Raw genomic sequence first — 18,468 nt, 5'->3', positions numbered from 1 at the left:
CTGCTCGTCTCTTATTAAAAGTCGGTTAGCCTTTTTTTTTGTTATTATTTGTGCTATTTCTTGTAATAATAAATGTAATAATACTTACTTATTTACTTACTTACTTACTTACTCACTCACTCACTCACTCACTCACTCACTCACTCACTCACTCACTTACTTACTTACTTACTTACTTACTTACTTACTTACTTACTGGCTTTTAAGTAACCCGTAGGTTCATTGCCGCCCTCACATAAGCCCGCCATTGGTCCCTATCCTGAGCAAGATTAGGGCCTAATCCAGTCTCTACCATCATATCCTACCTCCCTCAAATCCATTTTAATATTATCTTCCCATCTACGTCTCGGCCTCCCCAAAGGTATTTTTCCCTCCGGCCTCCCAACTAACACTCTATATGCATTTCTGTATTCGCCCATACGTGCTATATGTCCTGCCCATCTCAAACGTCTGGATTGTATGTTCCTAATTATGTCAGGTAAAGTATACATTGCGTGCAGCTTTGCGTTGTGTAACTTTCTCCATTCTCCTGTAACTTCATCCCTCTTAGCCCCAAATATTTTCCTAAGCACCTTATTCTCAAACACCCTTAATCTCTGTTCCTCTCTCAAAGTGAGAGTCCAAGTCTCACAACCATACAGAACAACCGTTAATATAACTGTTTTATGAATTCTAACTTTCAGATTTTTTGACAGAAGACTAGATGACAAAAGCTTCTCAACCGAATAATAACAGGCATTTCCCATATTTATTCAGCATTTAATTTCCTCCCGAGTGTCATTTATATTTGTTACTGTTGCTCCAATATATTTGAATTTTTCCACCTCTTCGAAGGATAAATCTCCAATTTTTATATTCCCATTTCGTACAATATTCTGGTCACGAGACATAATCATATACTCTGTCTTTTCGGGATTTACTTCCAACCCTATCGCTTTACTTGCTTCAACTAGAATTTCCGCGTTTCCCCTAATCGTTTGTGGATTTTCTCCTAACATATTCACGTCATCCGCATACACAAGAAATACAGAGTGGTAAAGATTTTAATGTTAATGTCATATTAACGCAAATCAATATCAAGAGGCTATTAAAGACGAATTTAATGATGGAATTATGCATTCTTTTATGAAGAAGTGTGTGATAATTTATTTTCGGTAACGTTCGCTCAACAGATTAACTAATACCAAACTGCTCTCATTTCTACAAAAATATACACACAGACATATTCCAGACGAGTCAACCTTGCGAAAAGTGTATGTCAAAACAATTTATGACTAATGTATACAATACGGTCCTTTAGAAATGAATTTACAAGATGAGGAAATCTGAGTTTCCATAGAAACTACAGATTCAACTGATTGCCACATAGCTGCTGTCTTGGTGCGATGAAAATAAAGTCCAGGTGTACTATACCATATCTTCTAACATGTGAGGTTCTTGATACAGTATCCTTAGTCTCTTAACAGATACACTAATAGGTAAATTTGCAGATGCAACTATAGATGGTGAACATTCAAGTGATATTTCTTATTATGAATATTCTTCAGCTCTTTCCGCAGATGTGGAACGGAGTTTTGCAATGCATAAATATTTTTTTTTATTCCAACCGGACAAATTTCACAGTTTTCAATTTAAAAATTGTATATGTGTATATATATATATATATAAATTGTAATATAATAAATCGGAGAATAGGTAAACTGTTACGTTTCTTATATGTAGAACATCTCTTTTAGTGGACATGTAAATAATACAGAGTTATGTTTTCTTTTTATAAGTCATACGTGTTGTTTTACTTCTAAATATATTAATTTCAGAGAAAATGTGTAATTTTCTATGTGTGCACTATGAATGCGTGAGCAAATGGAGTTACGAACGAGTGCGTGAGCAAATGGAGTTACGAACGAGTGCGTGAGCAAATGGTGGTACGAATCAATGCGTGAGCAAATTGAAGTACGAATTAATGCTTGAGCAAATGGAGGTACGAATGAGTGCGTGAGCAAATGGAGATATGAATGAGTGCGTGAGCAAATGGAGGTACGAATGAGTGCGTGAGCAAATGGAGGTACGAATTAATGCGTGAGCAAATAGAGGTACGAATGAGTGCGTGAGAAAATGGCAGTACGAATGAGTGCGTGAGCAAATGGAGGTACGAATTAATGCGTGAGCAAATAGAGGTACGAATGAGTGCGTGGGCAAATGGGGTACGAATGAGTGCGTGAGCAAATAGAGGTACGAATGAGTGCGTGAGCAAATGGAGATACGAATGAGTGCGTGAGCAAATGGAGGTACGAATGAGTGCGTGGGCAAATGGAGGTACGAATGAGTGCGTGGGCAAATGTAGGTACGAATGAGTGCGTGAGAGAAATAGAGGTACGAATGAGTGCGTGAGCAAATGGAAGTACGAATGAGTGCGTGAGAAAAATAGGGGTACGAATAAGTGCGTGAGCAAATGGAGGTACGAATGAGTGCGTGAGAAAAATAGAGGTACGAATAAGTGCGTGATCAAACGGAGGTAGGAATTAGTGCGTGAGAAAAATAGAGATACGAATGAGTTCGTGAGCAAATGGAGGTACGAATGAGTGCGTGAGAAAAATAGAGGTACGAATAAGTGCGTGAGCAAATGGAGGTACGAATGAGCGCGTGAGAAAAATGGAGGTACGAATAAGTGCGTGAGCAAATGGAGATACGAATGAGTGCGTGAGAAAAATAGAGGTACGAATAAGTGCGTGAGCAAATGGAGGTACGAACTAGTGCGTGAGAAAAATAGAGGTACGAATAAGTGCGTGAGCAAATGGAGGTATGAAAGACTGCGTGAGAAAAATAGAGGTACGAATAAGTGCGTGAGCAAATTGAGGTACGAATGAGTGCGTGAGAAAAATAGAGGTACGAATAAGTGCATGAGCAAATGGAGGTACGAAAGACTGCGTGAGAAAAATAGACGTACGAATAAGTGCGTGAGCAAATGGAGGTATGAATGAGCGCGTGAGAAAAATAGAGGTACGAATAAGTGCGTGAGCAAATGGAGATACGAATGAGTGCGTGAGAAAAATAGAGGTACGAATAAGTGCGTGAGCAAATGGAGGTACGAAAGACTGCGTGAGAAAAATAGAGGTACGAATAAATGCGTGAGCAAATGGAGGTAGGAATTAGTTCTTGAGAAAAATAGAGGTACGAATGAGTTCGTGAGAAAATGGAGGTACGAATGAGTTCGTAACAAATAGAGGTACGAATGAGTGCGTGAACAAATAGAGGTACGAATTAGTGCATGAGCAAATAGAGACACGAATGACTGTGTGAGCAAATGAAGATTGAGTGAGTGCATGATAGAATGGAGGTACGAATGAGTATATGGTGGCAGGGGAAGCAAGTGCCACGAGAAAACCTTCCCTAACACTGTCTACCACGAAATTCACTTCTATTCCCGGCCTCCGATATGCAAAGAACTGTTCAAGAGGTTCTGAAAACTGCGTATTATTATTAGTGTTGTTAATGATCACTATAATAGTAACAATAATGATAGAAATAGACTAATAATCGTAATCAGTATGATTGAATGATGGCTTGTGTGTTAGTATAGCATGATGTGTCCACCCTCCCACTGTTCGAGCAGTTAGCGGAGGTTTGTTAAGTAGTGTCTTAGAAGTCTGCCGTGTCACGGGGTGGTTAAGTAATTCATTTTGTTTTTCTTTTGTTTTCAGTTCCGGAAAGCGACTCGGTTCTAATGCCTTAGCGAGGTAAGTAATAAGTCACGCTCTCGACGCCAGCCGCCTGCTAATAGCTGAGCTTGCTAAGGGCTTTTAGCATTATTAGTCACATGAAGGTCTATTAACCATTTTTCCTTGTATCCAGCTAATGTTTTTAGCAACATGGCAAGCTGGTGAATCGCAAAATCCCTTTGTGCCTTTGACGAATACAATAAGTACTTCGTAGTACGTCAATAAGTTCAGTTTTGTAGTAGGTCTAACGGTTATCTTATTGTGAAAAACTATCAGCTATGTAAGTAATGAAAAGGATGTAATGAACAAATTGAAACATTTAATAGAATTCCGGAAAAAATGCTGTAATGCAAAGAAACTAAAAATAATGTATGAAGACAAAATGCAGGAACGGACCTTAAGGGCTGTACTCAGAGTCGTCACTTAGATTTAAGTCTCACCCAACTTTCGTTTCCACTATTAAAATGGTAAACTTTTGTATGTACGAGTTAAGGGAAGACTGCACTGAAAATCATGAAAATGTTTCCAAATTTTTTTTAGCTATTTCACTTATTCAGAATTTATATTTTCATACCCCAAATGGATTCAGCTCAATTCTGATTACAAATACTCGTATGTTTACACTTTTTAAATTAAGGCTGGAAGGGTGCGTGGAATTTAAAGAGCTGTCCAAATTTTTTTTCATCGAAGAATTCTTTTTTAAAATTTCTGATTACAAATCTAGTAACTTTTTGTTGGTTCCCTGAAGTTACTAGATGAATGTAGTGGAGGAGAATATTAATTTACATAAATATTCATTTTATTTTCAAATCTATTTTTCTATGTTCATTTTTCTTGATTCAACACCAACTTTCTTATGCCAAATATTAATCAATCTGGATGAAATTTTTGCTGCAAGTATTTATGAGGTAGCTGCATGTTTCTATGCATTTATTTTGTGAGAAATGCTGCTAGTTTATTTTATTAATATTTTTCTTAATGCTGCTAGTTTATTTTATTAATATTTTTCTTAATAAAATAAACTAGCAGCATTTCTCACAAAATAAATGCATAGAAACATGAAGCTGCGTCATAAATACTTGCAGTAAATTTCATCCAGATTGATTAATATTTGGCATAAGAAAGTTGGTGTTGAATCAACAAAAATGAACACAAAAATAGATTGAAAGTAAAATGAATATTTATGTAAATTAATATTCTCCTCCGCTACATTCATCTAGTAACTTCAGGGAGCCAACAAAAAGTTACTAGATTTGTAATAAGAAATTTTAAAAAAGAATTCTTCGATGAAAAACAATTTTGACAGCTCTTTAAATTCCACGCCCCCTTCCAGCCTTAATTAAAAAGTGTAAACATACGAGTATTTGTAATCAGAATTGAGCTGAATCCATTTGGGGTATGAAAATATAAATTCTGAATAAGTGAAATAGCTAAAAAAAATTGGAAAAATTTTCATGATTTTCAGTGGAGTCTTCCCTTAAGTAGAACCTTAGTGAAAGCTAGTGGCATTAAAGTAGTTCAGTACATATCTTCTATTTATTTATTTATTATTTATTAATTTGTTGTTGAAAATAACAGGCAAAGCCCAATTACAATGTTCACGACTAACAAATTAATTTATAAAACATAAACAAGGAAAAGGAAACATACACTTATTAAAAACTGAAACAAAATAGAAATAAGAGGAAGAAAAAAAGAGAAATTGAAATAAGGTGTGTAAGTAGCTTCAAATAACTAACAACAATATTTTGTAAAATATGATAACAAATAATTCTGTATCTAGAGAAATTCATATTGAAAATATCAACATTCGGATGAGGATGCAATTTATTGTATAACTGTAACATTTGGAAAACTGGGGAATTTTTGTGGGATTCAGTATTTGTCCTTGGTATGTAAAACAAATTTCGAAATTTAGTTTTAAGCTTAGGTGCATATAATGTTATATAATAAAATAAACCAACACAGTCCAACTTATTGTTAATAATTTTATAGAGAAAGTTTAAAGATTGACAGTTTCGTCTAATTTGCAAACTAGTAAAATGGAAATGTTGAAGCATTGTAGCATAACTCTCATAGGTAGGATAATCATTATAAAGTCTGCAATATAACCATTTTAGAAATTTATTTTGAATCTTTTCTAGTAACAGAATATATTTGTTAGTAACTGGGTTCCAGATAACAGCAGCATACTCTAATTTAGATCGAACAATGGAATTATACAAAATTATTATAGTTTTGACTTTAAATTTACAAGAATTTCTCATAACAGAACCTAAACTTTTATAGTTCACATTCATAATATTATTAATATGACTATAAAATGTAAAATTGCTGCTAAATAATATACCTAAATCTTTATATTCATTTTCTGCTGGTAAAACTTTTGCCTTTATTTTATATGAAATTTAATTGCAATTTTCAATCTAGAAAAGGTCATATGTATACACTTATTAATATTAAATAACAATTATTATTAATACTCCAAATATGTAAGTTTGTAATATCTTTTTGAAGTAGCTTACAATCTATTTCGTGAAATATTTAACATCTACAAAATAAGAAAGCGAGAAAATTCTGGGTTTTGAAAATTATGATATAAATTTATGAAAAAATATGTAATAAGAAACAATGAATGTCCGTTTAACGTACTTACCGACAGTGAGTTAAAAAAACTATACATTTTAATTATTTTCGAACACATAGCCTACGAGGTATTAACATCTGATGAAAAACATGTGTAGCTGGTTATATAAATTTATCCAAAGTTGCAGATGCGTTGTACTGTATTGCCATGGCACCATCTTTATGTACATTTTGGTGTCGTATAGATGGACACTTCTTACATTGAGCGTTGTATAGGATTATTAAAAAGTCGCAATAAGATTTTAAGTTCTTCTAATTATAAGAAGTAAATTTATAGAAAAGTAATAATACAGTTTTGTTGATAAAAGAAAGAGGTTTATTCAGATATAAACCAATTTCAAAACATTTGGATATTGTCGTCATTTTCTTCTCTATTATAAGTTATCAAATTCAGAAGAAAATTTTGCTGAATATCTTCAACTTTTTGTAAGTTTCCACAATGATGAGAAAAATGTGGTGTCCGTACCCCAACCCATTTTAGAGTTCAGAATATTCTCAGTACACTGGAACTGTTACATTCATAGTAACACTGAAGAAGGTCAATTTGCATTTGTAGAGGCAAACAATTAGATAGGGATAATTTCAAGGGAAAAATTGTTCCGTGACCGGTTATCGATCGATTATTATTGCTACTGCTACTACTACTGCTACTACTGCTACTACTACTACTACTACTACTACTGCTACTACTACAACTACTACAACTACTACTACTATTACTACTGCTACTACTACAACTACTACTACTACTACTACAACTACTACTATTACTACTGCTACTACTACAACTACTACAACTACTACTACTACTACTGCTACTACTACAACTACTACTACAACTACTACTACTATTACTACTGCTGCTACTACTGCTACTACTACTACTAATGCTACTGCTACTACTACTACTACTACTACTACTACTATTGCTGCTACTACTACTACTATTGCTACTACTACTCCTACTGCTACTACTTCTACTACTACTACTACTACTACTACTACTACTACTACTACTACTACTGCTACTGCAACTACTGCTACTACTACTACTACTACTACTACTACTTCTACTACTACTGCTATTGCAACTACTGCTACTACTACTACTACTGCTACTACTACTACTGCTACTACTACTACTACTACTATTATTATTGCTACTACTACTCCTACTGCTACTACTGCTACTACTACTACTACTACTACTACTACTACTACTACTACTACTTCTACTACTACTGCTACTGCAACTACTGCTACTACTACTACTTCTACTACTACTGCTACTGCAACTACTGCTACTACTACTACTACTACTACTACTACTACTACTACTACTTCTACTACTACTGCTACTGAAACTACTTCTACTACTACTGCTACTAAAACTACTGCTACTACTACTACTATTGCTACTACTCCTACTGCTACTACTACTACTACTACTACTACTACTACTACTATTACTACTACTTCTACTACTACTGCTACTGCAACTACTGCTACTACTACTACTGCTATTACTACTACTACTGCTACTGCTACTACTAATGCTACTGCTACTACTAATGCTACTGCTACTACTACTACTGCTACTGCTACTACTAATGCTACTGCTACTACAACTACTGCTGCTACTGCTACTATCATTACTACTTTTCGAGATTGGAAGCAAGATCCGCTTGAGTAGTAACTTTAATTTATGTGGTACGAAGGAATCAGACGGGATAGCAGCTGTTATTAGGTTAACCTTTAAAATTCATTATTTTATCGATTAAGCGATTCGCATTCTTATGAGAATAGGAAAATATTTGTGTGCATTAAGTGGTTGTTTGAACTACACTCGACACGCTGTGTAATTCCAGTAGTACAGTATTATACAATACTTCGTTTCTAGGATTGTTACGTAACGCCTGTCACTAACGTTTAGACTTGCCCGCATAACTGCAGAGCCGAAGAAGTTGCCGCATCATCACGGCGTTTCATAAAATGGTAATTTCATTTTTACACGATCGCGAAGGATTTAGTTCCATAAAATTGAGTTCCAACTCTTCTTAATATCATGATATTAAAATTGCAATTTGAATGGTCCAGAATTTTGATAATTAAGCACATACAATGTTAACTACATTTGAGTTACGTCAGATTTGGGTCTAGTCACGTTTCATTTTTGCGTTCTGCTAGCCTGATTGAAGCTCTAATCATAAGGGCATTAGACATTCATTTCCATGAGATAGATATAATATATTTTGTCCCGCTCTCTCCCACATAGCAGGGTTGATGGCTATTCTTTGTTTTCGCATTGCTTTAGGTAACGTTCAAAGCCCTGCCCGTGATTGTGTTTTTAAAAGGGAATTTCTATGTGCGCCTCTCTGCTCTTTGAATCTCTGTACATGCTTTTAACCTCGAGCCTGGGCCGCGTTGTATTTCATATCGAAGTTTAATGCTCTCGCTTCAAACATTACTTTCATCATCCGGTGATATTTCGTATATCAGTTTCAGCCTCGTTCCATTGTTGTGATGTATGTTATTCTTCATCCATTTTTCACGAGAAGAGACAGAAAACGAACTAACGATAATGTACGATGGCAGTTAAATGAAATCGAAAAAGCTGTTATTTTACGACCTGTAGCATATTGAAATTCAAATATGGTGTCATATTTCACAAATCATTACTGAGGGCTTGAAACTAACTGATTTCTATATTTATTGTATCGGTTAAATGTTAAATGAATAAATTAGAAAAATAAATTGAAACTCGTGTGTCCAAATGCGTGTTTCACTATCATCACCACAACACAAACGTTGGCAGCACCAGCATCATTGTTGTAGTCGGCGTCGTAGTTAACAAATACGAAACGTAAACAAATGAAATGTACATACTGGGTGTTCAGTTCAAAATGTGTCTTGGCTCGCTGTATGCCGTCATGTGGCTAGCTGATGAGCCTAGAGAATTCAATCTTCCTACACTTCCGCAGCTCAGGTGTATAATCTAAGAGGCAGAGAAGTTGGCTAGCAAGTACGGCGTTCATTCTGAAGAGTACGTACCGATACGTACGGTAACGCCGGTAGTGGCAGGAATGTGAACTGTTTGGAAATACGTACTGTCGGGATATGGGGAGAGGGTTAAGACGATTACTTACGTATTTGTTGACATTAACTTCGACGGTCAACATGGACACGGAGCATTTGATTTGTGTTGTGGAATGTTACCGTACGCAACCGATGATAACAAATACCCTGCGTACGACTTGCCGGCGCAAAACACAGTTCGAAAGAGGTTATGGTAGCACACAGACCGTACAGACCGCCATCTGTTGCTACGACGTTCAAGTTATACCGTACACGTTCTCAAGTTCAGATTGAAGAACGCCTTAAATAATAGGCAACTTCTCTAACATATAAACTGAAACTCGCTTCAAATCGGTGACCCAACAACAGTGACGTCATGACGCACTTTGAAATGAACACCCAGTATATCGAAATATGTCTTTCATCTATGCTATAAAATAATAAATCATACAGGGGGTGAAAGACTAAGTCTTAGAGTTTTTATAACGTGCATTATAAGTTCTCACTGTGGACATTTATCTCAGCCACGACACATTTAAATTTTTATTCTTCAATATAAATGCAATTATCACTACAATGACACAATAATTCTTGCAGATAACACAGAAACAACTTCGGAAACGTAATTAACAGAGTCGCAGTTTCACTTCACTTCCACTAGACTCAGAATTACAGCAGACGATACGGTACAGGTGTAGCAGGGATGCCAATATCGGCAAACGAAATGAAACTGTGAGGAATGTTACAACAGGTGTGCTAAACGTGAGGAATGTTACAATAGGTGTGTAGCACGTTAGGTTAGGTTAGGTTAGATTAGGTTTTGTTAGGTGTGTAAGATAATATGAATGGTTACCACAGTTGGCGACACTGCAATCATTCTCCCACTCCACCTCAAATAACGTCACAACGACGGAATATGGCCGCCTTCTTCCTTCAAGTACGACGATTTTCCTATATAAGTAAGGAACCTATTTAGGGCGGGTTGGGTGGGACCACAGCTCTCCCAGTGATCACATCCAGTTTCTACTACTCCACACTACAAAACTAAGGCATTTTCAGTGTTTGTTTTTAATTCCCTATGCTGGCAGTACCGAACTAAAAACTTCACCCATGATGATAATGAAAGTAAAAATGGTGCATCGGTGCCAAAACACTTTACAAAAATGTAGTAGTTAAAAAAGTAAAGTATACAACGCCATGACAGACAGCTAACATCCCTAAACAACCTGTGAAAGTTTGTCGGTAGAATTCTGGTACATCCTGTATAATCAGAAAGCCAGTGGCGGCTCGTGATAAAATATTATGTGTGTTCAGAATTTTGTGTTCCAAAATCGAAGAGAACTTGAAATCGTACGTTTTTAGCCTAATAGGAAATGTCATGATTCCAATGTTTCACTGTCGAAAAAGCCGTAAATAAATTCAAAACAACATATTACTAATAATAATAATAATAATAATAATAATAATAATAATAATAATAATAATAATAATAATAATAATAATAATGAAACCTAGTCTTTTTATTTCCAATTGTTCCTGGAAAGCCAGTTTACCCAGTTCTTTACTCTTCAAAATTACTTGAACAGAGTTCATTGTTTACGGTTAAAAATTAATACATAAAACAATTTACAAAAGCGTGTGTTCAGTAATATACTGTATTTTGATTCACAACACACTGATACACTATAGCCTATATCAGTACTGTAATCCCATTCGCATAGATTGATTACTATAAATACATGCCAGTAAATATTATTCTTAAATAATATACACCACCATACAGATACTTAAATTCATACCACCATCACATTCAGCCAGCACGTCTTTGAAAGCCAAACTTTGCTATATGCCGACACTGAAGTATAGTAATTCACAAACTGCACTCTCGTAGCAGCACTGTACACACATCCACATAAAGTAAACGTTCCGACAGTGAGATGCTGACACCTGCAGGCTGAAATACAGACTAATTAAATTTTCTCCTCGAGATATAGCACGTAAACGATAGGCATCGATGCACCTGACATCTGTAGGATAGATTCGCTGTTCACTTAACGCTTTGTGCTCTTGACGAGTCATAAGCGGCCAGCGAAAAACAATTTTCTCCCGCGCATGCGTGAAATTTCTGTATCCTTCTTGAAAGGAGCACAACTTGTACGTGAACGGATGTCGCCAAGTTTACATAAAAAGTTTATGCAAGATGCGGGAAGTTTAAAATACTCGATCCTGATATTATACATCCCCACTACGCCAATACGGTATTAAATAATAAAACTAGTCGTGCATTCATGGAAACAAGGTGTTCACGTGCTCTTGTGCTCTTATTGACGCACCGCCACTGCAGAAAGCATGTATCATCTTCGCGACACTTTTAAGATCGTATTACAGGAACTTTACTTGGCCTGTGTTGCCTCAAGTGGCAGTATTTTAGTATTTGTCATTTGTTTCACTTCATAAGAAAAGTTAAATTGCAAGGAACTAGACGCTTGTGTGTTTGTATTGCAGTCAGCTGTACCGGAGTTCGAGCTTCAACTCTTCGGGACGCAGCTCCACTTGCGACACGGCCGATGACATGTACTCCGACGTCTCGCTGGAGGAAGACGTCATCGACCTGAATCACAAGGTGAGTGCTGTCACCAGAGAAAATGCTCTTTGTTCTGCGACTCGAGCGGTTTCTTTCAGTTCTGGTATTGACTCTTAAATGTACATACGATCTATGACACTCCTGCCCTTCTCCGCTCCCCGCTTCCTTTCCATTTTAGGAACGACGACATATTTTCATACGCCACTATTTCTTTCTTTGATATGAAACATTTCTGCTATTAGTCTTTTGACGACGGAGAATTTAAACCGCAATTTTCGTCCTTACAGCTTTCTTTATTTCATGGTTAGAAATATTTCTGAGCGTAATGGATTATAAAAATAACACTTCCCTGACTCTCAAGCTGGTCAGAGTATCGTTTTCATTTCGATTCTACAGAAACATTGGGACGAGTTCTTAGGAAGGAAATAAATAAATTTATTAATATTCCCTTTAATTCACTAATTATTTTCAGAAAATTGTTGAACATCCATGATAGCATGTATTTCATCTCCCTCGTGCGTAATTTACGTCTTATATAATATACCAGATACTTTTTCATATCAGAATGGAAACGAATAAATCAAGGAGTGAGACAGGGTTGTAGTTTAGGGGAGAGTCGGGTAGTATCGGACATCGGGTAATATCGGACAGTGAGTTTCTTTCATCTACCACATGATGATAGTACCTGATTGACATGGTTAAGTTTCTCTGATGTCGCATAGAGAAACGTAACCATGTCATTCAGGTACTACCATATGGTGGTAAATGAAAGAAACGCACTGTCCGATATTACCCGATGTCCGATACTACCCGACTCTCCCCTATCTCCTCTATTATTTATAATATACATGAATCACATTATTAAGGAATGGAGATTGAAACCACATGGAAGTATACCGATAAGTCGTTTGTCCCAAATACATACGTTATTATTTGCTGATGATATTGTGTTTATGGCAACTTCAGAAGATAATTTACAACGTTTGGTTTACTACTTTAATCAAATGGCAGAAAGTTTCAATATGGAAATTTCAACTGACAAATCTAAAATGATGGCATTTTTAGGAAAGGAACCAATCCGTAGCAAAATATGCATCAATAGTAAGATCATCGAACAAGTCAAAAATTTTAGTTACCTTGGTTACCAAATTTGGTATGAAGAAGAAAAAGATTTGAATGAGAAAATTATTAAATTCAACAGAGCAATGGGGATAATCAATCAGATATTCAAACCAACCTAAGTACAAAAACACACGCGCACCAGAATTTATAAAACACTGGCCAGACCTATACTCTGTTTTGGTAGTGAAGCTTGGACGATTCGTAATATTGATTCACAAAGATTAACGGCGGCAGAAATGAGATTTATGCATCGTACAGCGGGATACACGAGAATGGATCACATTAGAAATTTTGACATTATGAAAGAACTGCAGATTGAACCGATTACGGAATACCTACAGAAATACAGACAAGACTGGAGATCACATGTCATCAGAATGCCTCGTTCTAGAATTCCACGCCAAATTTTAAATTACCATCCTGTGGGCAAGAGATCCTTGGGCAGACCGTTCAAGCGTTGGCAAGAGACCGTAACGGGCCACTAGGCCCAATACATGGAAGGATGATGATGATGATGATGATCTATTTCATAAAACTTTTACTTCGGTTAATATTATGAATGTGTCGTAAAATGTTCCAGTTTTTATTAGAGACAGTTTCATAATATTTCATGTGTATTTTACGTTAATTCCAGGTATATAATGGATCTACTTTCATAAATAATATGCTTCATTTTACTGCAAGTAATAGTTGATATTTTTACTGAACAGTTTAGGTTGGTAAATTAGTTTTCCAGAATAAATAACACAAGATAACATAGTCGTAATAATAATATTTTCAAACTGAGGCGTCGTTCCAGTTTTTGCTTTGGTGAGGAGATGTTTTTTAACGAAAGACCTTATAGGATACAATACGTAGCTTACTCGTACGTCCTTACTGTTTACTATGAAATTAACTTGTCCATACCATAAAATGAGATAAACTTGGCCGATGGGGTAAACTTGACCGTGAAACAAAAAGAAAAAAAATATAAGGGATTTAAAAGATGATATCAGATGCACTCAACATATTTTTAAAGTTCATTTTTTCTCCATTTCTTAACTATACAAGGTAAACCATAAGTAATGTCATTAATTTAAGGGGGTTATTCTTTGAGATATTTCATACAAAAAAGTTTAATACAATTTTGCTAGTTTTCATTTCCTTTTAGAGATAAAAATGGTTTTAGTTTTGTCCTTTAAATGTGCAGAAATTTTATACGAAAAAATGTGACATTGTAAAATTCCTTTGCAAAACGAAAAGTTACATTTCTTCGGATCAAATTCTTTCTACGTAAAGATAAATTTTTTAGTCACTTTTACTTTTTAACTTCGCTTTAGAATATGTCAGTATGAAAGTCCAGGATAACAGAGAGGATCTGGAATTGAGCGAGTTTCATCAGCTACTTGTCTATGCGGATGACGTGAATATGTTAGGAGAAAATCCACAAACAATTAGGGAAAACACGGGAATTTTACTTTAAGTAAGTAAAGAGATAGGTTTGGACATAAATCCCGTTAAAACAGACCAGAATATTGTACGAAATGGAGACATAAAAATTGGAAAATTTGAAGAAGTGGAAAAATTAAATATCTTGGAGCAACAGTAACAAATGTAAATGATACTCGGGAAGAAATTAAACGCAGAATAAATATGGGAAATGCCTGTTATTATTCGGTTGAAAAGCTTTTGTCATCTAGTCTGCTCTCAAAAAACCTCAAAGTTAGAATTTATAAAACAGTTATATTACCGGTTGTTCTGTATGGTTGTGAAACTTGGACTCTCACTTTGAGAAAGGAACAGAGGTTAAGGGTGTTTGAGAATAAGATGCTCAGGAACATATTTGGGGCTAAGAGAGATGAAGTTACAGAAGAATGGAGAATGTTACATAACGAAGAACTGTATGCATTTTATTCTTCCCGTGACATAATTAAGTACATTAAATCCAGACTTTGAGATGGGCAGAGCATGTAGCACGTATGGGCGAATTCAGAAATGCCTATAGAATGTTAGATAGGAGGCCGGAGGGAAAAAGATCTTTGGGGAGGCCGAGACGTAGATGGGAGGATAATATTAAAGTGAATTTGAGGGAGGTGGGGTATGACTGTAGACACTGGATTAGTCTTGCTCAGGATAGGACCGATGACGGACTTCTGTTAGGGCGGTAATGAACCTGCGGGTTCCTTAAAAGCCATAGTAAGTGGAACACTATTAAAATAAACAATTTTCATCAGTATATAAATTATATTTTACAATTCATTTTTAGTTTTCAGATAAATTATAAATATAAATAAACCTATACCATTGGGTTCACTAACAATCGTCGATGTTTTTGTATTATTCTGGAAAGAACCTTCATCTTGAAAGGTATTGAATGATGGGACAGAGACATAGAAGGCTGTGGTTACGACCTGTTTTGAATCTTTACCCCCGGTGGGATTGAAAGACGTAAAAGCTCTGTCAGGTCTGTCTCAGCCTCGGCCGAGATTCTACCTCTGCTCTACAGCGTGAATACAAATTAGATTTCTTCTTCAGCGACCCCGCAAGGTAACGCGGATATTGTAAACAACCGAATGGCTTGAAGGATACATGCGACATATCACGAGAAACACGATGTGAAGCTAGATGCAATATAACATCCATTTCCTTATACTTTTGTATGAATGTTACAATTATGCCATTCAAAGTATTACAAAAAATTGTGTACAGAACCTAAATGAATTATTTTTTACACAGAGAGACTGCAAAGGAAACAAAAAGGAACATGTTTTCTCCATAAAAATGCCTGTGATCGAAAACATCTTTGGACATATATATATTGTGAAACTTTATTAACTTACACTGACTATTATATACTGGGTGTTCATTTCAAAGTGTGTCATGACGACACTGTTGTTGGGTCACCGATTTGAAGCGAGTTTCAGCTTATATGTTAGAGAAGTTGCCTATTATTTAAGGCGTTCTTCAATCTGAGCTTGAAAACGTGTACGGTATAACTTGAACGTCGTAGCAACAGATGGCGGTCTGTACGGTCTGTGTGCTACCATAATCTCTTTCGAACTGTGTTTTGCGCCGGCAAGTCGTACGCAGGGTATTTGTTATCATCGGTTGCGTACGGTAACATTCCACAACACAAATCAAATGCTCCGTGTCCATGTTGACCGTCGAAGTTAATGTCAACAAATACGTAAGTAATCGTCTTAACCCTCTCCCCATATCCCGACAGTACGTATTCCCAAACAGTTCACATTCCTGCCACTACCGGCGTTACCGTACGTATTGGTACGTACTCTTCAGAATGAACGCCGTACTTGCTAGGCAACTTTTCTGCCTCTTAGATTATACACCTGAGCTGCGGAAGTGTAGGAAGATTGAATTCTCTAGGCTCATCGGCTAGCCACATGATGGCATACAGCGAGCCATGACACATTTTGAACTGAACACCCAGTATATATATATATATATATATATATATATATATATATATATATATATATATATATATATATACTGAACTGGTAAGTTTTTCAGAAAAATAGTAGTTTTCAGTGAAATGTCAATTTTTCAACATAATTTTCCAAAATCCATCTGTCGTCACTTTTGAGAACTAGCTAATTGCATTTCAGAATAAACCAAAACACACACTACACTAAACAATATTACACGAAGGCCATGATCTGCAAGAATGCTAACATATTTAGAGCTCAAATTAAATTGGTTATTAAAAACTTAACTTACTAAAAATAATTTACAGGTTCGATTCTGTGGTGTGTAATTTTCTGGGTACAGCTGTGTATTGGATATTAAAAACTACAAAACTTGAGGTGGTTTGATGACATTACTACCATTGGAAATGAAATATTATTGTAGTTAATGCCGTGATGTAACTATTTTTCATCAATTATACATATTAATGCTATATTGATGATATGAAAGTGAAACGTTTTGGGGTTATATAAGTAGATGTAGAGAATAACTTAAATTAGATTTTTATTTCTATATTTTACTGAGTGGCGGCTATATAGTATATATAGTATATGTTACTGAAAGGTATAAAACTTACGTAAGATAATAATATTGTTATTAAAAATCAAATATTTTTATAGTTATTAATCAAGTGGGGTTGGGTCTTTTTCATATATTTAATGGCGGTGTGGTGTAGAAATTTATATATTCAGTATTGGCTCGAGAGAGAGTATGTTTCATTATTATGGAAGCAAATAACTTTCAGAATGTCTGGTATTCTTCATTGAAAATAAATCTGAAAAATGTTTATTTGAAAGTCTAATGAACTTAGTTTGCAGCATTTGCTGCACAAGCCACTAATTTAATTTAATTACTAGTCTAAATATATGTGGTACAAAACCTCTTTTCCTACTTAGCCAATTATATACGAACAATTTTAGGGCATTTTTAAGGGCATTTTTGAAAGATTTTTAGGTCATAAATGCATTGTTTTAGGACATTTTTTCATGATTTATAGGTCATCAAAATCCTAGCCCTAATCATCACCCTCTTCATGCACAAACCGACTCAATGACCTGCATTCAGTTCAGAGAGTGGGTGAAAAGTTTCAAGTTGTTAGTAAGATGCGCGCCAGCCTTGGGGAGGTGAGATCGGTGCCCTGTGCGGTGGACTATTTCTGTAGCTGAGGCGTCAAGCCTTGACGTCGTACGTGCCGTCTAGATCCCTCCCTCTCGTGTCTGAACAAGCTGTGTTGTAATTCAATATTAATGCAAACCAGCCATCACGTCAAGGTGCGAAGCGAACCAACACGTAAAAGTCAAGAGAAAGAACAGTTCATCGATCCAGTGGCGGCTGATGAGGCCAGTTCAGCAAGCGTGTTTGTTCACAGGAAGCGAACTCTAGGAGGTTTTCTGTGTTATTAGCCCCCATTCACATCCAATGTGCAAAAACCTGCGCACTCTTCTTATTTTTCCTGTTGCGGATTAGGTTCTGAGTTTGATCCGTTTTCACACTTGGATGCCGTCGGCGTACTGGTAGCTCAGCGTCGGCTTTTCATGCTGGAAACTTCAACTCAGGTCTCAAACACTTCCAGTGCAATACATGGCGAATGGAGACGATGTTGAAGTATATTTTCTGAGAGTGCTACCATGTCATCTGCCATCATTTCCTCATTAAATATCAAACATACGAACATCGCCTTGTTCACCCTCATCACCAGGCTTCGAGACTTCGGACCCGATAGAGCAGTTTAGTGGGAAATCCGCATAACGGCGTACTGAGTATAGTGGTAAAGCGTACAGTGGGTGGGGGTACTGTAGAATTAATGTCATCAAATACGCAAAGAAAAACGTTCTAGATTTGAAGGTTCTGACGAAT

General features: G+C 36.0%; 1 protein-coding gene across 6 annotated transcripts in view; it reads left to right on the top strand.

Annotated features, from left to right (window-relative positions):
• Positions 1-18,468, top strand: part of nuf (rab11 family-interacting protein nuf) — a 791,668-nt gene that overhangs the window by 603,332 nt on the left and 169,868 nt on the right. For all 6 annotated transcript variants that reach the window (XM_069832014.1, XM_069832012.1, XM_069832013.1 and 3 more), the window contains 2 exons: positions 3,702-3,737; positions 11,946-12,063. In XM_069832014.1, coding sequence (XP_069688115.1) covers positions 3,702-3,737; positions 11,946-12,063 — 154 coding nt within the window. The remainder of the gene's footprint in view (positions 1-3,701; positions 3,738-11,945; positions 12,064-18,468) is intronic.

The sequence above is a fragment of the Periplaneta americana genome, chromosome 7, assembly GCF_040183065.1.
Source record: "Periplaneta americana isolate PAMFEO1 chromosome 7, P.americana_PAMFEO1_priV1, whole genome shotgun sequence".
NCBI classification, from domain to species: domain Eukaryota; kingdom Metazoa; phylum Arthropoda; class Insecta; order Blattodea; family Blattidae; genus Periplaneta; species Periplaneta americana.
The sequence above is the reverse complement of the archived record's forward strand: the minus strand, read 5'-3'. Positions and strand labels throughout refer to the sequence as shown.